We start from the raw sequence: 19,647 nt of genomic DNA, 5'->3' as shown, positions 1-19,647 counted from the left end.
TGGTGTTGAAGGCTCATGTGATGTCCACGAAGAGCAGGCTAACACATGAGTTCTTGTTCTCTAGGTGATTGGGGTTTGTGTGGACCACATGGGAGACTGTGTCCTCTGTGGATCCATTTGACCTGTATGCATATTGGTGCAGGTCCTTGGTGAGATCTATGGAGTCTGTGATGCGGGTCATGACCTTGCCTCTGGTGGTAGGTTGGTGCCAGTGTTTGGCAGCGGAGCTGCCACCAGTGTGTGAATGTGTGTGTGTCTCAGTGAATGGGTCTGTGACTGTAAAACGCTTTGGGCCTTGTAGGTAGAAAAGCGCTATACAAGTATACGCCATTTACAAACACAAAAATACATATATTAAAAAAAATATATGGGAAATTTATAAATTCAAAAGAAACCTGAAACAATCCTACCAAAATAAGTGAATCATCTGTGCAGTGAAATAACATTATAAATTCTTGATTTTTACATGTTGATGGGATAAGGAAGCTACAGTTTTAACAAATTGTTGCCATCTGATAGACAAAAAAACATTTTATGGCTGTGTGATGGTCAGAGCTCCTTGATTTGATTCTAGCTGAAGTCCTACAATAAAGGCCCGGGTTAACAACGACCGCCACCGATGCTGTTAACCTACAGGGTGTCGGTGGAAATTTGACTACTGTTGGTCGAAGAAAGAGGGGAGGCAGAAGGGTCCGTGGCCAGAGAGAGAAGGGAAAAGGCAGGAACATAGGTTTGAGAATAGGGACTCTTAACGTTGGCACAATGACAGGGAAAGGCAGAGAGCTGGCAGACATGATGGAGAGAAGGAAGGTAGATGTACTGTGTGTGCAGGAGACAAGGTGGAAGGGCAGCAAGGCACGTAGTATTGGAGGAGGATACAAACTGTTCTATCATGGTGTTGATAGGAAGAGAAACGGGGTAGGAGTGATTCTGAAGGGGGAGTTTGTAAACAGTGTTCTAGAGGTGAAAAGAGTCTCAGACAGGATGATGAGCCTAAAGTTAGAAATTGAAGGGGTGATGGTGAATGTAGTCAGTGGGTATGCGCCACAGGTTGGCTGTGAGTTAGAAGTGAAGGAGAGATTCTGGAGTGAGTTGGATGAGGTCATAGAGAGTTTTCCCAGAGGAGAGAGAGTTGTTATTGGAGCAGACTTTAATGGGCATGTTGGTGAGGGCAACAGAGGTGATGAGGAGGTGATGGGCAGGTTTGGTGTGAAGGAAAGGAATCTGGAGGGACAGATGGTGGTGGACTTTGCGAAGAGGATGGAAATGGCTGTAGTCAACACTTACTTCCAGAAGAGAGAGGAACATAGAGTGACATACAGAAGTGGAGGTAGGAGTACTCAGGTGGACTACATCCTATGTAGACGAGGTCATTTGAGAGAGGTTAATGACTGCAAAGTGGTGGTAGGAGAGAGTGTAGCCAGACAGCACCGCATGGTGGTGTGTAAGATGACTCTGGAGGTCAGGAAGAAGAAGAGAGGGAAAACAGAAAAGAAGACCAAGTGGTGGAAGCTACAGAATGAAGAAACTTGTGAGGAATTTAGGCAGAAGTTGAGGCAGGTCCTGGGTGGTCAGGATGAGCTTCCAGAGGACTGGGAAACTACAGCAGAGATTATCAGGGAAACAGGTAGGAAGGTGCTAGGTGTGTCATCTGGAAAGAGGAAAGACGGTAAAGAGACTTGGTGGTGGAATGAGGAAGTACAGGAATGCGTCCAGAGGAAGAGGTTGGCTAAAAGGAAGTGGGATGTAGAAAGGACTGAGGAAGGTAGACAGGAGTACAAGGAAGCGCAGCGTAAAGTGAAGAGAGAGGTGGCAAAGGCCAAACAGAAAGCTTACGATGAGCTATATGACAGGTTAGACACAAAGGAAGGAGAGAAGGACTTGTACAGGCTAGCCAGACAGAGAGACAGAGATGGGAAGGACGTGCAACAGATAAGGGTGATTAAGGACAGAGATGGAAAGGTGCTAACAACCCAGGAGAGTGTACAGAAAAGATGGAAGGAGTATTTTGAGGAGCTGATGAACGAGGAAAATGACAGGGAAAGAAGGGAGGAAGATGTGGTTGTTGTGGAGCAGGAAGTAGCAGAGATTGGAAAGGATGAGGTTAGGAAGGCTCTGAAAAGGATGAAGAGCGGAAAGGCCGTTGGTCCTGATGACGTACCTGTGGAGGTATGGAAGTGCCTAGGAGAGACAGCAGTGGAATTTCTAACAAGGTTGTTCAATAGGATTTTAGAGAGTGAGAAGATGCCTGAGGAATGGAGGAGAAGCGTTCTGGTCCCGATCTTTAAGAACAAGGGTGACACGCAGAACTGCAGCAACTATAGAGGAATAAAGTTGATGAGCCACACAATGAAGCTGTGGGAAAGAGTAGTGGAAGCCAGGCTTAGGAAGAAGGTGGAGATTTGTGAGCAGCAGTATGGTTTCATGCCCCGTAAGAGCACCACTGATGCCATTTTTGCTTTGAGAATGTTGATGGAAAAGTACAGAGATGGTCAGAAGGAGCTGCATTGTGTGTTCATAGATTTAGAGAAGGCGTATGACAGGGTGCCGAGGGAGGAGCTGTGGTACTGTATGAGGTCGTCTGGAGTGGCAGAGAAGTATGTCAGAGTAGTTCAGGACATGTATGAGAGAAGTATGACGGTGGTGAGATGTGCTGTAGGTCAGACAGAGGAGTTCAAGGTGGAGGTGGGACTACACCAAGGATCAGCTTTGAGTCCTTTTTTGTTTGCTATGCTGATGGACAGGCTGACAGACGAGGTAAGACAGGAATCTCCCTGGACAATGATGTTTGCAGATGACATTGTAATTTGCAGTGAGAGTAGAGAGCAGGTGGAGGAACAGCTAGAGAGGTGGAGGTTTGCTCTGGAAAGAAGAGGTATGAAGGTCAGTCGTAGTAAGACAGAATACATGTGTCTGAACGAGAGGGATCAAGGTAGAAGCGTTAGGTTACAGGGGACTGAGGTGAAGAAGGTGCAGGAGTTTAAGTACTTGGGGTCAACAGTTCAGTGTGATGGGGATTGTGGAAAAGAGGTGAAGAGGCGAGTGCAGGCAGGTTGGAGCGGTTGGAGGAAAGTGTCAGGAGTGTTGTGTGACAGAAGAGTGCCAGCAAGACTCAAAGGAAAGGTGTACAAGACAGTGGTGAGACCAGCTCTGCTCTATGGGTTAGAGACGGTAGCAGTGAGACAGAGACAAGAGGCTGAGATGGAGGTAGCAGAGATGAAGATGTTGAGGTTCTCCTTAGGAGTGACCAGGTTAGACAGGATAAGGAACGAGTACATCAGAGGGACGGCTCATGTTGCCTGTGTCAGCGACAAAGTCAGAGAAGCCAGACTGAGATGGTTTGGACATGTTCAGAGGAGGGATAGTGGATATATTGGTAGAAGGATGTTGGAGATGGAGCTGCCTGGCAGGAGGGCAAGAGGACGGCCAAAGAGGAGATACATGGATGTCTTAACAGAGGACATGAAGTTGGCTAATGTTAGGGTAGAAGATGTCCATGATAGAGTGAGGTGGAAAAGGATGATTCGCTGTGGCGACCCCTGATGGGAAAAGCCGAAAGAGAAAGAAGAATAATGAGATGCTTGAAAGGTACTGGGTGGGGAGCTAGTGCACAGGCTTTAAAACAAATATATATTACAATGATTAGGTCAGTCACAGATTATGGAATTATTGTTTACAATACAGCGTGTAAAACGTTATTACATAAAATAGAAGTCATCCAAAATCAGGCTTTGAAAATATGCACTGGGGCTATGAGGTCAACTCCTGCTGTGTCATTACAAGTTGAAATGGGGGAACTACCAGTGAAACTAAGAATTAAACAGCTGATGCTTAACTATTGGGTGAAAATACAGGGTTGTGTAGGTGTAGAGAACATGGTTAGGAGGGCTATTGAGCCTTGTTGGGAAAGTGATAATGGGACAAATGAAAGTGCTGCTTGGAAATTAGCTAGGTTAGCGAGAAAAGCAAATATTCATGGCAAAACCCTAGTTAAGACGTTTCTGTACCCGACCACTCCTTTCTGGATTTTTCCAACTGCACAAGTGGATTTGTATCTCCATAGAACAATGGAGGATAGAAAAGGGAAGGGAAACTGGGATGAGATAACAGCAGACAGATTAGACACAGTCCATGCTTCATTTATACCCATATATACAGATGGATCTAAAGACCCAGAAACAATGAGAACTGGTTTTTCTTTCTGTATCCGTACATTGGACAAATCTGTTGGAGTTAAGACGTCAAAGGATCTTTCAGTTTTTGCAGTTGAAATGTTGGCAATCTCATATAGTTTACACTGGCTAGAACAGAACAGAATTGGGGATGGTATAATTTGTTCAGATTCATTGTCAGCTTTGATATCTCTGAAGTCATACTATTCTGAGAGCAGATCAGATATATTATATGAAATTTATGAGAGTTTGATCAGGTTGGCAAACTTAAAAATAAACATTAGATTCATGTGGGTACCAGCACATAGGGGGGTGGAGGGAAATGAAATGGCTGACTTCCTGGCAAAAAGGGCATTGAAACGGGGAATAGAGATAGAAATTCCATTAGGTAGGACAGAATTTAGGGCAATTATTAGGAGGCGTATTATGGAAGAATGGCAGACACAATGGGAAAGGGAGAGGAAAGGAAGACATCTATTTAGTATTCAGGACAAAGTAGGGAGAGGTATGAATGTCAGAGTAAACACCAGAGATAGCTGCATAATATCACGGTTGAGGATGGGACACACTGGTTTAAATAATACATTGCATTTGATAGGGAAACATCCAACTGGTTTGTGTGAGTGCGGGAAAGGGGAAGAGTCTGTGGAGCATGTTCTATGTCAGTGTGAACTGTATAGGGAGGAAAGACGACAACTGGAAAGTAGGGTACGGATGATAGAGGGTGAGCAAATGACTTTAAAGAAGCTTTTGGGAGGGGAGGAGAATTTAAATGGTGCAATTATAGGTTTTTTGAAAAGAACTAGGTTATTGAGGAGAATTTAGTTTATTTATTTATTTATTTATTTTTTTTTAATAGTCAAATTTGGTTAGGTAATCCCCATTCTGACCCACACTCCAACACAGTAGGTGGCGGTAATGCACCTTCGCGTTAGTGCCTCCCGCCAATAAAATCACAAGAAGAAGAAGAAGGATTCAACGCCAGTTCGTGCTCCTCTATGGTGCATAGCATGGTCGCCACGTTCATAGCCACAGTCCTTGTTTTGCTCTACTCTAAGCCTTGCTCTCTGTTTGTCTCCAGGATTCATTTACCACGAGTGGTTGCAGCAGTCATCCTCCCCTCATCCAAGCCACAGAAAACTTCCTGTCTCACCACGAGCCTCTGCCTCCTTACGGTCGTTTATACCAGTGACGCCACGGGCCGCCGAACCGAACCAACCCCGCCATCGGATTCCCCAGGGACGCCACAGCTCCGCCAGGACCCATCTACTAACCAAGAATCAATATTAAAACCTCTTTATCTCACCCACTAGCTCACCTGTGTTTCTTCCGGGTTCCAGCATCTGGGTCTGTCCGTTACGTTAGCCATCACAACTGCATCACAAGAGGGGGCAGCTAAGGGTTGGTATAGCAACTGCATGATTTGGCGGAACAACCCAACTGTTCTTAAACTCACCTAGAATGTGAGATAGAAGCAAAAATAGGTAAAGCAACATGTTTTTGGAGTTCTTGAAGCCACACAGACAGCAGATGAACTCTGTTCTTCCACTGTAGCACAATGAGGAAGAAATAACTTGGATGATGCAAAGTTTAGTAGGTGGGGCCAATGAGCTCTTTCTCAGTTTTGGGACCATTGTTCATTTTATATCTACTGCCTTTGCAGCATGTTTTAAGTTCTTTTAATGATATTTCTTATTATTTTTATGCCGATGATATTCAGCTTTAAGTGTCTTTTAAACCCAAGGATTTTTTTTAAATACAGATTTTATGCAGGTGTCTGATTTCGGTCAAGAGTTGGATGAATAACAACTTTTTCTAACTAAATTAAGCCAAAACTGAGGTCGTAGTCTGTGCTTCTGACAGTTGCCTCCCACAGATAGTCCAGTGGGTGGGCCACTTGCTTCTTCTATCGAGCCCTCTCTCAGGAACCTTGAGGTGACTCTCGACCCGGTTTTATCCCTTGACTCACATATCGGGTCACTTGTTTATTCTTGTTTTTATCATCTTAAAAACATTGCAAAACTGAGTCCAACTGTGTCGCGTCCTGAAATGGAGATGCTAATCCACACAGAACCAAGTAAAGACTTTCAAAATCAAAATATTTCACATTTAGAAGTTTAATAAACTTGATTTAGGAACAAATGTCAGAGGAAATAATCTCAGGAAAGAACTCAGCCAAAGTAAAAACAAAAAAACGTTTGTATCTCTTTTTCTAGAACACAATTTCTGCAGAGCAGAAATCTTGCTGATTTAGATCCAGCAAGAAATTCATCTGAGTTGCTGGTGGGACCTAGTCATTGCTGAGAACTCTGTTTATGCACTCTCTCTCCATCTTACAGCCTCTCACACTGTTTCATTACTGATGCAACAAAAATGGCAAGCTGTATCAAAGCTAGTTGTACAGTTTTGAGCCAAATGCCAGCTCGAACCACGAAAAAGAAGACCTACATGGATTTAGACTTGTTGCACAGGTGAAATCTGACAGTTCCACACTGGAATACACTGAGCTCCTCACAAATGTTTGGAAAAACAGTCAGCATGCCTGAGTGCTTGATTTTATACACCTGTGACCAGGTGATTAGGACACCTGAATCTGATCATTTGGATGGGTGAGCAAATACATTTGCTAATATAGTGTATTTGTCTACAAATAGGTGATTGACTGTATAAAGAGAACTAGACTAAGTGACCCGTCACTCCATATGAAAATCTTCAAAATATATTTAGATTATTATTGTATTTCTATACAAATATGTCTAAGTGTGTAAACAATGTAAATTCTAAATTTAATTGAATAAAATCAGGTTTATCAAAAGAAAAGTGAATTGAATCGATCCAGGGCCTTAGGGCTTTTCCATAAAGCAAGTTTAGCTTACTGTCATGGTGCCTCTGTCAGACTCCTCCCCCTCCAGCTCTGCTCCACTCTACTCCTGATTTCCACCAGCTACAGTCACTCATCCTCATCACCTCATCTCCTCTTAAGGAGTTGCAAAGCCTCAAGCTGACGCCAGTTCGTTGCCCTTCAACGGTGACTCACCTGGTCTCAGTAATGCTCTGCCTTGCTCTGCCTTGCTCTGGTTCTAAAACTAATTATTGTTCTCGTGCCTCAGGAAACCACTTCACGAGTGGCGCCAGTAAGGACTTTCTGCTAAGCAGCATCACGAAGCTTGCAGCCTCTGCCTCTGTCGCTAACCGCGTTAGCACCTCCAGCCACGCCACCAGACATCTTCAAGTCCGGACCTTGTCCAAGTCTAGCCACAATCATCCACAGAGAAACAATAAATCTTTACTCACCTACAACTTACCTGTCATTACTCTGGATTCCAGCGCCTGGGTCCCCTTCGCCTGAATATCATGACACTTACCCTGACTTCAACCCTGAACTTTCAGGTAAGTAACCCCAAACTTGCTTACGCTGTGTATGTCGGTTCCAAAACACCGGTTATGTGTTTGGTTAATTAACCTCCTTTCGGTAACCCTGAGTTAATGCACGTGCAGAGCGAGTACAACAAGGCATTTTCAATGGATTGCCCATTTCCAGAGTCACCATGGAAACTTCAAGGTGGGTGTCATCAGAAATGGCAGACAAGGATACCCCCTGTCCCTCAGCAAGTGACCACTGAAATGTTCTGTAATGCCAATTAAAGTATATAATTTACATAACATTAAATGCATGACATTGTATAAAAAAAAGACAGTAAGGCAAATTATACCCTGGTCAAATTTGGGGCACAAGGAGGACTCCCTATAAATTCTGTCATGAACAGATCCTGGCCCTTTGGCTTTAATGATTGTGATGAGGTGGGTGGCATTACACATTACCTAGACAGTGGGGAACAGTGATCAGTATGATTTAAATCAAAGTCAAGTTAAACTTTATTGTCAATATCTATAATGTTTTCACTTACATAGAAATTGAAATTCCGTTTCTCTCAAGCACCAGTCTAAACAGGGATTCTAACTTCAAATTTTTCAAAACAAATACTATAAGACGGAAAATCAAGATGACTATGAAAGAGAAAATAAAGTGACCATTAAAAGAAAAAGTAAAGTGACCATTAAAAGAAAAAGTAAAGTGACTACACGGGTGGCAGTTTAGCTCAGGTAGCAGAGCAGGTCGTCCAACAACCGAACGGTTTCCGGAGCAATCCCTGCTCTCCCCAGCCAGCTGTCAACTCCCAAGCTCGGCCAGTCTACAGCTAACCGTTCCCCCTAGGGCTGGGGTCGGGAACTCATGGCTCGCGAACCATTTCTGGCTCTTTTGATGGCCACATATGGCTTGCAGAGAAATCTTTAATTATTCAAAAAAAAAAGGTTTCTTTAGACCAGTCCTTCTTGGGCACGATGCGAGTTTGTAATGTATTGTGTCAATTCAGCGCCTAATGTATTGCGCATCAAAACCCCAAATCTGTAATGGCCTTAAACCTGTGAATTGCCATCCCGGTTGCTTCCTCTAAATGCGTTAAAAAGTGATAATGCATACTTCGAAGGCCATTAACCTGCTTATACCATGGTCACTTACTAAAGAAATAAATAGTAACCAGTTTTTAGTCCTTAATTCTTTTTTTTCCATTTTGGATGGCTTTTCTCACAAAAAGCAGACTATTTGTTACTACTTATTTGTTACCACGCACCACCACTGTAGTCAAGATTCAGCAATATAAAGCGAAATATATATGCTGATCTTTCCAATGGGTTACAGCATCTGTTCAGAGAGAAAGTTCACCTCTTAACCTTGTTTGTGTCCAAATGATGAAGATAAAGGTTATCTTAAAGAAGCCGGCGCTGTGATACAAAACATTTAAGCTAGGTGACCGGAACTTCTTTTTTCACCGTGCGGTTATCCTGTGGTATATCACTTTTTAACGCACACCCAGCAGCCAATCAGATGGTGTAATAAAAAAGAATCCACAGACGTATTGTACTTAAAAAGTGTTAAAATTATATAAGATGCACACATTCACTTGTATTCTTAGTTTTAAACATATTGTATGGCTCTCACGAAATTACGTTTAAGAAAATGTGGCGTTTATGACTCTCTCGGCCAAAAAGGTTCCCGACCCCTGCCCTAGGGGATGGGTCAAAGTGCAGAGAACAATTTCTTCATTGTGGGATAAAGAAAAGTAAATTGAATTAAAAAGGAAAAATTAAGTGACAGTACAAATAAGAAAAAACGAAGTGACTGTAGGACAGTTCTTCATTTTTTAACTGCACCAGTGAACTGGTGGAAGGTGCAGTTCAGTGCTGATGAGGTAGAATGACATGTGCGCGTCAGAGTTCAGCAGAGTCAGGGGGCAATGGGGCAACAAGAGGGGAGGGGGGTTAGGGCTGGGAGAGACTTCGTTTCCTGACAGCCTTGTGGAGACAAATGTCTCCTAGTCTGCTGGTCCTGGCCTGAAGACTACGTAGTCTCCTCCTGGATGGCAGCAGACTGAAGGAGCTGTGGGATGAATGAGTCGGGTCATCTGCAATGCAGAGGGCTTTTCGGGTGAGGCGGGTGCTGTAGATGTCAAGGAGGGAGGGGGGCACCGATGATCCTCTCAGCCGCCCTCACGATGCGCTGGAGGAACTTTCGGCAGGACTTGTTGCAGGCGCCATACCACACCGTGATGCAGCTGGTCAGGATGCTCTCCACGGTGCCCCTGTAGAAAGTCTGCATGATGGGGGGAGGGGCTTTGGCTTTCTTCAGTTTTTGGAGGAAGTGGAGACGCTGCTGTGATTTCCTTGCCAGTGATGTGTCATCCGACCAGGAGAGGTTTTCTGTGATGTGCACACCCAGGAACTTGGTGCTGCTCACTTTTTCCACACTTGTATTGTTGATGGTCATAGGAGCATGCTGAGTCTGCGCTCTCCTGAAATCCACAACCATCTCCTTCGTCTTCTCCACGTTCAGGAGGAGATTATGGTCTCTGCACCAACCAGCCAGGTGGTTCACCTCACTCCTGTAGTTTGTCTCATCGCCGCTCCTGATGAGACCCACCACTGTAGTGTCACCCTCAGACTTGATGTTAACGTTGGAACTGTGTCTCGGTGCGCAGTCATGGGTCAGCAGGGTGAATAGGAGGGGGCTCAGCACATATCCCTGGGGAGCCCCCGTGTTCATCGTAATGGTGCTGGATGTGTTGCTGCCGACTCGCACTGCTTGTTGTCTCCCCGTCAGGAAGTCCAGCAGCCAGTTACACAGTGTTGAGCCCCAGCTGAGGCAGTTTGTGAGTGAGCTGCTGGGAGATGATGGTGTTGAATGTTGAACTGAAGTCAATGAACAGCATTCTGACATACGATATACACATACGAAATAGATGTTTAAAGTATGATTAGAAGATTCAACAATTATATTGATGCTATGCATCGGGGTGACCATGGTGCAGCAGTAGGGCGGTCGACCCATGATCGATAGATTGCAGGTTTGATTCCCGCCTTGCACACTCATGAGTCGAAGTGTCCTTGGGCAAGACACTGAACCCCACCTTGCCTCTGGTGGGAGGTTGGCGCCAGTGTTCGGCAGCGGAGCTGCCACCAGTGTATGAATGTGTGTTTGAATGGGTGAATGTGTCTGTGACTGTAAAGCGCTTTGGGCCTTGAAGAAGGTAGAAAAGCGCTTTACAGTCACAGACTATATGGATATGTTGATAAAGCAGTGTTATGTTATTGCAACTGTGCCAAATAAAATAATAGCACAAACCAGCTATTCTGTGTACTTTTTCTAAAATGACCCTCAGTGGTTCATGGCCAGGGAACTGCACAAAATCTCCTAGGAGGCCTTTGAGTGCAAGACTGACTGTCCGAACTGCCCTACACACAGTTGCCTTTCCCACATGTAACGCTCCAGTAAATATTCCTTCGGATAAGAAAAAAATCGACATGTAGCCTTATCACCCTCTCACGGTGGAAAAAAGTACAGTATTATTTGAGCTTTTACATCCATTAAGAATGGTAATCTTCAAATGGGCACTCAATGCTCCGTCATTTCTCTGAGACAAACGAACTTTCAACTAAACCTGCTCCAGACCAACTTAACATACCCTGAAACATACTTCTGTTTTTGGAACTGAAAGCTGGGGTTATCTGCTTCTTTATCCTCAAACGTACTGAGGTAACTCACATAAACTGCTTTCTGGAACATGGCCCCCGGTGAATTGAATCAAATCAATTCTGAAAATTATTGGCAATACCCAGCCCTAGTATTTAGAGAAATTACCACTTTTAGAGCTATGCATTTGGGCTTGTTTAATCTCCTCGGCGCTTCAGAATCCACTGGAATGACATTAATTGTGCCAACTGCTAAAGAGTTGCTGCAGTTAAAAGAATGGAAACAAAGAGCTAAAGCTCCTGTTTAAAAGGGTTACACAAAAAAAGTGTAACTTGGATTGTCTTGGTGCCTCCAAGTGGAGGAGAGAAGCTAAATAATTATTTTAAGTGGCGTGAAAAATGTGATTTTCTTTTTGTTGTAATAAAGGACTTTGACACTTTACAATACATTTATAACATTCAACATTATTTAGGTGGTTGATGTGGATCATCTGCTCATGTGAATCCTCCCACAGTGTTTCATCAGCAGCTGGAACCACAGAGACTCTGATCAAACAGGAATGAACAGAATCCATCTGATATGAAGCTGTGCTTTGAAAACCACTTCCCTCCTCTTTGAAGAGTAGTCCCATATCTGTCTTCAGGTTTTTGTACAGCCTCTTCTACACTTTGGATCACTGTGTGTCTAGAGCACAGTAGTAGAGAGCTGTGTCTGCTAGGTTTAGTTTTTTGATGGTCAGTTCAGTTGATGTGTCTGTTGTTTTGGATTCATATCGTTTATCTGGAATGTATTTATTGTTGCTGTAGCTTTTTGCTCCTTTCCAGAGAATAAACTGAGGATCCCGAAGGTCAGAATCATGTTTGTACCAATAAAGTTGGGGAAAGCTGTAATCTGTTTCATAGTAACATTTCATTGTAACAGATTTCCCTTCAGTTCCTATAAGCTGATCTTGATCAGGAGAGATTGAGCATCCAGCTGTGAGTCCTGGAAAAAGTGGAGAAAATGAAGCCATTAGATGAATGAGATGATGAGTTGATGCAGCAGCTTCAAGCAAACTTGAATCTCTGTTCTTAAACTCACCTAGAATGTGAGATAGAAGCAAAAAGAGGTAAAGCAACATGTCTTTGGAGTTCTTGAAGCCACACAGACAGCAGATGAACTCTGTTCTTCCACTGCAGCACAATGAGGAAGAAATAATCTCACTGGATGATGTGAAGTTCAGTGGGCGGGGCCAATGAGCTCTTTTTTTATATCTGCTGCCTTTGTAGCATATTTTAAGGTCTTTTAATGAAATTTCTTATCATTTTTATGCTGATGATATTCAGCTTTATGTGTCTTTTGCACCCGAGGATATTTTTAAAATACAGATTTTATGCAGGTGTCTGGTTTCGGTCAAGAGTTGGATGAATAACAACTTTCTCTAACTAAAGTAAGCCAAAACTGAGGTCGTAGTCTTTGCTCCTAGCCTGTGCTCCTCATCTTAAAAACATTGCAAAACTGAATCCAACTGTTTCGCGTTCTGAGATGGAGATGCTGATCCACGCTTTCATATCTTCTCGTCTTGATTATTTAAACTCCATCTTCACATTTTCGCAAAAAATCTTTAGAATGGCTCCAAGTTGTCCAGAACGCTGCTGCGAGCTTTTAACCAATTCATCCATATTTACATACGTCACCCCGTTGTTTATCCAGCTGCACTGGCTCCCCATCCACTACCGAGTGCATTTGAAAATCCTGGTTTTAACATACACAGCTCTTAAAAGCCAAGCATCGGTCTACATAAAAGACCTTTTGCAGCCGTACACCCCCAGCAGGTCCCTGAGATCATGTGACCATGGTCTGCTGGTTGTTAAAAAACCTGGTTAAAAACTAAAGGTGACAGAGCCTTTGCAGCAGTGGCTCCATCCCTCTGGGACTCCCTTCCTCTCAGCATCAGATCTGCAGACTCAATGTTTTCTTTTAAAAACAGCTAAAAACCAGCTTAAAATGGCTTTTTCATACTTCTTTTTTAAATTCTGTGTTTTTTTACTGTGTTTTACCCTGTTGTACTGTGAAGAACTTTGTGATTTTTACCTTGAAAGGTGCTATACAGATAACGTTTATTTTCATTATTATTATTTTTCAGTTCAGTTCAACCAAAGAGTTTAGTTCTTCCACAGTAGCCCTGTCTCTGATCTTTACTGCTTCATTTCTCTGTTGACTTTGTTGTCAGTCCAATGACTCAACAATCTTTCCATTCACAGAGTGTGATGCCCTCTAGTGGATGTTGTGGAGCATCGTATTGTTCTGTTGGTTTTTGTACAGAGTTTTGTTGTTTCCTGTCACTGTGGGCTGCACAGCACAGTAGTACACAGCAGAGTCTGTCACTGCAGTAGAGGAGATCTTCACATGAAACTCCTGTTTCTGTTTGTCGTGTTTCACTGAGAACTTCTCTGTTTCATCTAAAATGTCAGAGATGATAAACTGTGGAGATGAACTGGACTTCTGTTGGTACCAGAATAAATACCGTACAGAACCAGAATATTTGCAGGAGAGAGTGACAGTGTCTCCTTCCAAAGTCATCAGTTCATCTTTCAATGGTTTCAGTAAATCCTCAGAGGATCCTGGAAACAACAAAGATAGATTTCATCATGACATTTGGATTCTAATCTTTAATCTGACTTTTATCATCTCAAAGTAAATCAGTTCAAACATCTCCAGATGTTTCTCCTGTCCATCATCTACTTTTCCATCTGCATCTTTTGATGACTTACCAGTTTGAAAGTAGACCATCATCATCCAGATGTGAAGCAGCAACATTCTTTTCACTGGTACTGAATGAAGAACAGAGAGAACACAGCAGCTCTTCAGCTCCAACATGAAGCTTCATGTTCTGCTGTGAAGCTCCTCCTCCTCCTGCTGTGGTTTGTTTCTGTGGAGCAAAGCCAGGAACAAAAGTTTCTCTGAGTTCTTTAGTCTGCAGAGTGTCAGAAATGGACAGACGGCTGATTCCACGAGATGCAGGTTTATTAGACAAGATGATAGGAGTCAAGCACAGCTAAGTTCACTGAGCTAAAGCAGAGTTGGTTAGGCAGAGGTCAGACAGGCACAACAATATCATAAAGCAAGCTAGAATAGAGGTAGTTCAGGCGTGGATGGGGGCAATGCAGCAGACAGATGGAAATGGATAAGAATGAGGAAAAGAATAAGACAGGTCAGGAGTTGAGGCTCGATATACAGACAGAGCGGCACAAACAACGCTTTGCACTGAGCGAGGCTTGGGGTCTGCTTAAAATGCATGTTGACAAGCCACAAAGCTTCTGGGAAAATTTCCTTTGGACAGATGAGACAAAACTGGAGCTTTTGGTAAGGCACATCAGCTCTATGGTGGTAGACTCAAAAATGAAGCATACAACCAAAAGAACACTGTCCCTACTGTGAAACATGGAGGAGGCTCAGTTCTGTTTTGGGGCTGCTTTGCTGCATCTGGCACAGGGTGTCTTGAAGTTGTGCAAGGTCAAATGAAATCTCCAGATTATCAAGGCATTCTGGATAGAAATGTGCTGCCTAGTGTCAGAAAGCTTGGTCTCAGTCGCAGCTCATGGGTCTTCCAACAGGACAAGGATCCAAAACACACAGCCAGAAACCCCCAAGAATGGCTAAGAGAAAAGCGTTGGACTATTCTGAAGTGGCCTTCTATGAGCCCAGATCTGTATCCCATTGAACATCTGTGGAAGGAGCTGAAACATGCCATTTGGAGAAGACACCCGTCAAACCTGAGACAACTTGAGCAGTTTGCTCATGAGGAGTGGGCCAAAATACCTGTGGACAGGTGCAGAAGGCTTATTGACAAATACAGAAACCCTTTAATTGCAGTGATTGCCTCAAAAGGTTGTGCAACAAAATATTAAGTTATGGGTACCATCATTTTTTTGTCAACAATAATATGTAATTATGCAAAGAAATTATTTGTTAATCATAGGGCTGGATGTTCATCATCACCATCCAGCCCTATTTCATTAGTTTGTTTTTTTAATAATTCTGTAAATCAATAACTCAAAAGTAATGGCTGATTTTGATTATTTAATTTACAATACATTTTAATTTATTGTTACTTTTGAACATTTCAAGTCATTTCAGTGAGCATTGTGGACTTTCTTTCTTTAACTGAGGGGTACCAACAATTTTGTCCACCACTGTAGCCTTCAAATGTAAAGCGACTGCTAAAGAGTATGATAATAAAGACAAGTCCTGAATATTATTATTCCTATTCGACCCTAAACTACAATATCCGATGTCCGTCCGTCTACCAACCAGCACGCTGCCCCAATGCCGAAATGACAAGCAAAAGAGCTCTGCGGCGGGACGGAGCTCGTAGTAAATAGCTCAGAGCACGGAGCTCATAGCTCGAGCTTGGGCATCCTAAATCTTATGATATTTTCATCAAGACAATAATAAATTGATCATTCTTGTTTTTATTTTTTCCCTCTTGAACCAATGTGGGTCACAGTGACACAGAAGTAGTGGCGGAAAGCGGCTTCTGCGGCCGGACGGAGAGCATACCGGGATGTGAATGAACGCAGACATGGAGACATGATTGCCGATGCTTTTATAGAGCTTTTAAAAATAAAATTTGATCTGTAAACATCCTCAGTGTCTTTCATGCAATGTAATGAGACACACACAGACAGAAATGTGAAAGCATCTGCTTTAAATCCAAGTATTGCTAACATCCGTGTTTACAAATGACTAATCACATGAAAAATTGGGAACGGAATATTATTTCGGGGGAACAAAATATTATTTTGTGGAAATGGAATATTTATTATTTTACCCATATCAATTCCCGGACTCCGTATATGAGAGTCAGGTAAGTAGCATCCGGGACCTGAGCACTGGGGCGTCTGGGAGATGAAGTGCATTAGTATACCCTGAACAGCTTTCCAGTCTGTTGCAGGGACATAACACATGCACACCAAAAGAGAGAGGGCCAAAGAGAAATCAATCCACAAATGAAGCATGTTTCTGGACTTTGGGAGGAAGCCAGAGTGCCTAAAAGAAATCAACACATGCATGAGGAGAACATAAAAACTCCACACAGAAGGGTCCCAGACGAGCTTTGAACCAGGGCAGGGGTGGGCAAATATTTTGACTCGCGGGCCACATTGGGTTTAAAATTCGATAGAAGGGCCGGACCACGAGCAGATGCATGGAGTGAGAGAGGAATAACATGGAACCTGGATGAAAACATTTGGATTGAAAATTATATTATAAAACAGAACATTCTGGAGTGTTTAGTTTAAAACTTTTCTTCCCATTTTAGATCTCTTTTTTTTATTGTGAAGCCCTTTGGTACCTTCAAGGATATGTAAAGTGCGGCATGAATAAAGTTTCATTCATTCATGATCCTTTTAATAAAATAAATAACAACATTTATGAAATAAAACAATGACCAAATAACACTCTCCAAGATTTTCAAAGACAAAAATTCAGGAAAAATATACTGATACATTAAAAAAACAAAACAATAAATAGTCTATCTTCTGCCGTCATAATCCCGCTGAGACTTTGAGGGATGCAGCCCATCACACGTCTTACAGTTTACGCTAAAACTGCGCTGTGTCCTGCACGTCTGTTTCTCATCCAGTAATAATTAAAAAGCTAATTTCTATGTCTTCTGCTTCGGCTCAGCATTTATCTATCTTTGTTACCTTTTCACCAGTACAGAGTTCTTTTTTTTTTTTGTCCTGTCCGACAGCTGGGCAGACAAATGAGAGATGGGTATGGACAGAGAGACAGAGAGTGCAGCTCCAGCCCAACCAGGAGAGCAGCCCCCCCGCCGCGCCGGGAGGGCCCAACGCAGGGCCCCGCCCCAGAAGAGTGCCCAAAGCCCCAGAAAAACACCTCATCACCACCCAGGAATTCTGGGCATCCCCCCACCCCAACCCCAGGTACGAGCCAGGACCCCCCAAGGGAGACCCGCCCCGCGCTCCAGGCAGCCACCCACCCGGCCCACGGTTGGTCCAGGAAGGAGCAAGACATGGACCAGCAGTCCCCGCCCAGGAGGAGGACACGCAGGGCAAGAGGGGGTCCACAAGAATTGTTGTAAACATGGCCCGACCAGGCTCAGCCACAGTTGGAAATTTGGCGAGGCCCAGCACTCAGGGGCAAGGACCAGAACCCACACCACAGGGACTCGGACACCCACACTCAGTTGTTTTTTGGCATTAACAAATAATGTCTCTGCATAATTATATATTGTTGTTGACAAAAAAAAAAATTAAAGCAACAAAACAATCTGAAGAGCCCTCAAAGAAAGTCTCTAATGACAAATTACAGTGAACCACTCAACAACCAAAAGAGTTTTCTGATAACCTGAAGACATGAAAGCACCAAATGACTGGTGCAACGGTTATCTAGAACTTTTCTGTTGACAGCAGCTGACACAGTGAGGAAAAGACAGGACCAAATAGCACTAGCAATAGACAAATGCAAAGTTTAAACGTAAATCAGAAAGCAAATACAAAGCAGTCATCTTAGAAGCACGAAGATGCTTAAGAGATTGCTCAGTAGTACATTGACATAAATACATGTTCAGTACACTTTTTCAAGACATAGACAGTGGAGAGAGACTATCGAATTACATAAATGCCAAAAATTGAAAGGGCGTAAAGACAACTGAGCGGGCGTATTTAGAAACTGAGTGAGTGAACCTTACAACCGTGCTGGTGCAATTCTAACTTAACGACCCCGTATTTTACAACTGAACGGCTGAAATCCTAACTGAGCAGTGATCTTGCTCGGTCAGTTCTCTTTTGCGCCCTCACCTAGATTTACGCTCAGTGTTAAGGGGGCGTTTTTGTCACTTGGGGCGGTATTCAGGGGTGTGTTTGTCACTTAGGGGCAGGAACCTTTTTGGTTGATCTGATTGGCTAAAATTTGCATGCCAAGCAGCGGGGCGAGACTTTAATTTTGGGGCTTTAATTGAAATCGAACAGCGGCTGTAACGTGGATTAAAAGCATTAAAACGGTAACAAATGCAGTGAATTTCACATGAGAAAAACATACAGCACAGAAAAACCCGCTGCACTTTCTTACCTTAGTTTTGGGTCGTTGGTTAATGTTTTAATCCACGTTACATCCGCGTTTTTTTTTCTATGATTGCCTCTAACAGGGGGGGACAAACAAGTTTGGCACAAAGAGCTGACATCTTTAACTCTGATAGTCAAAGAGCCACACCACACACTGACCTGCCAGACAGGCACACAATTAAAGCCATATTATTTCTCGTAACCCCCTCCTCTCCTCTCCTTACAACAGCACTGGATTAAACGGCGCCGTTTCAGTTTTGAGTGTTTTTTCTGTATTTAACGTTAACACACATACCGGTGAAACGTGCACGCTGGTGTGGGTTTAAAAAAGGCAGCGAGCACAAAACTGAGTTGGTTGTGATTTATTTTTTCAGTCATCAATCAGCATTTCTAATCCATCAAAGTCCTCATCTTCTGTATCTGGAACAACATCAGAGTCCGTCTCTTTGCTATGCGGCTCCTAAGAACAGTGAAAGCAGACGCGTCAGGCCAAGTTTAAGTCCTGCAGTCCCAAAGTAACTTGCCGGCGCTGCGTCCCGGTAAGGGGGGAGGATGGCTCTTTTCACGGTCATCTGCTGATAGCAGCGCTGAGCCTCGAGTTGATCTTCCAACACAGGCCTTTTCTTATCCGCGGAAAATCAGCTGCTGCTGCGTCTTCTTGTCTTGTCGGAGTTGGTTTTCCAGCGTCCTCACTTCCGAACCATAGATTCATTATTTTAAATTCTCTGGCAGCTGAGGTTCGATAAGTTAGAAAGATCTTCAAGGTTCGGACTTCTTGCTTCTTCCAATAACTCTTCTGATCAACGTTCAAATGTGTCAGCAAGTATCTCAATCCTTTTGTATCAACACAGAGAGTGAACCACAAATGCATTTCTGAAGAAAAAAGATCGTTTTTTTGCCTTTTAATCAGAATTGTTCGCTTTAAGCTGTGAATGCAGACATGCAGCAGCCGGCTGCTGCATGTCAACTAAGTGCAACCTCTGTGAAACACCACTGTGTAAAAATCAATAATCTTACAAAAAAATCATAAAACTATTATAAAGCATGTTATTGTTACAATACATATTTTGTAGGATAGTCCATCTTCATTTTATCTTGTTGCATATACTTTTTCAAATTTTAATAGATATGAATCATGACTAAAGTTATCAGTAACTTGACATGACCTTATTGTCATACTAAAATAAAGAATGTCAATAGTTCACTTTGTTTATTTATTGGAATTTTTCATATTTACAAATGGATCAGATTTGGTCAAAAATCCTCAATAGCTCTGAAGATGCCAGATTTTTTTTTTTTTTTTTGCATAATCTTTATTTTAGTAGGAAAATATAATATAATAAAATAAAATAAGGTCATGATTAGTCAGTACAGG

General features: G+C 43.0%; 1 protein-coding gene across 1 annotated transcript in view; it reads left to right on the top strand.

Annotated features, from left to right (window-relative positions):
* Positions 1-620: 620 nt before the first annotated feature.
* LOC144986716 (uncharacterized) overlaps positions 621-19,647 on the top strand; it is a 137,063-nt gene continuing 118,036 nt past the window's right edge. The window contains exon 1 of the mRNA XM_078934586.1: positions 621-3,048. Within this exon, the coding sequence (XP_078790712.1) occupies positions 763-3,048 (2,286 nt within the window). The 5' untranslated portion in view covers positions 621-762. The remainder of the gene's footprint in view (positions 3,049-19,647) is intronic.

The sequence above is a fragment of the Oryzias latipes genome, chromosome 17 (genome assembly GCF_053564925.1).
Source record: "Oryzias latipes strain Hd-rR chromosome 17, Olatipes_Hd-rR_3.1".
In the NCBI taxonomy this organism is placed as follows: Eukaryota; Metazoa; Chordata; class Actinopteri; order Beloniformes; family Adrianichthyidae; genus Oryzias; species Oryzias latipes.
Note: the sequence above shows the minus strand (reverse complement) of the source record. Positions and strands in the feature narration are given on the sequence as shown.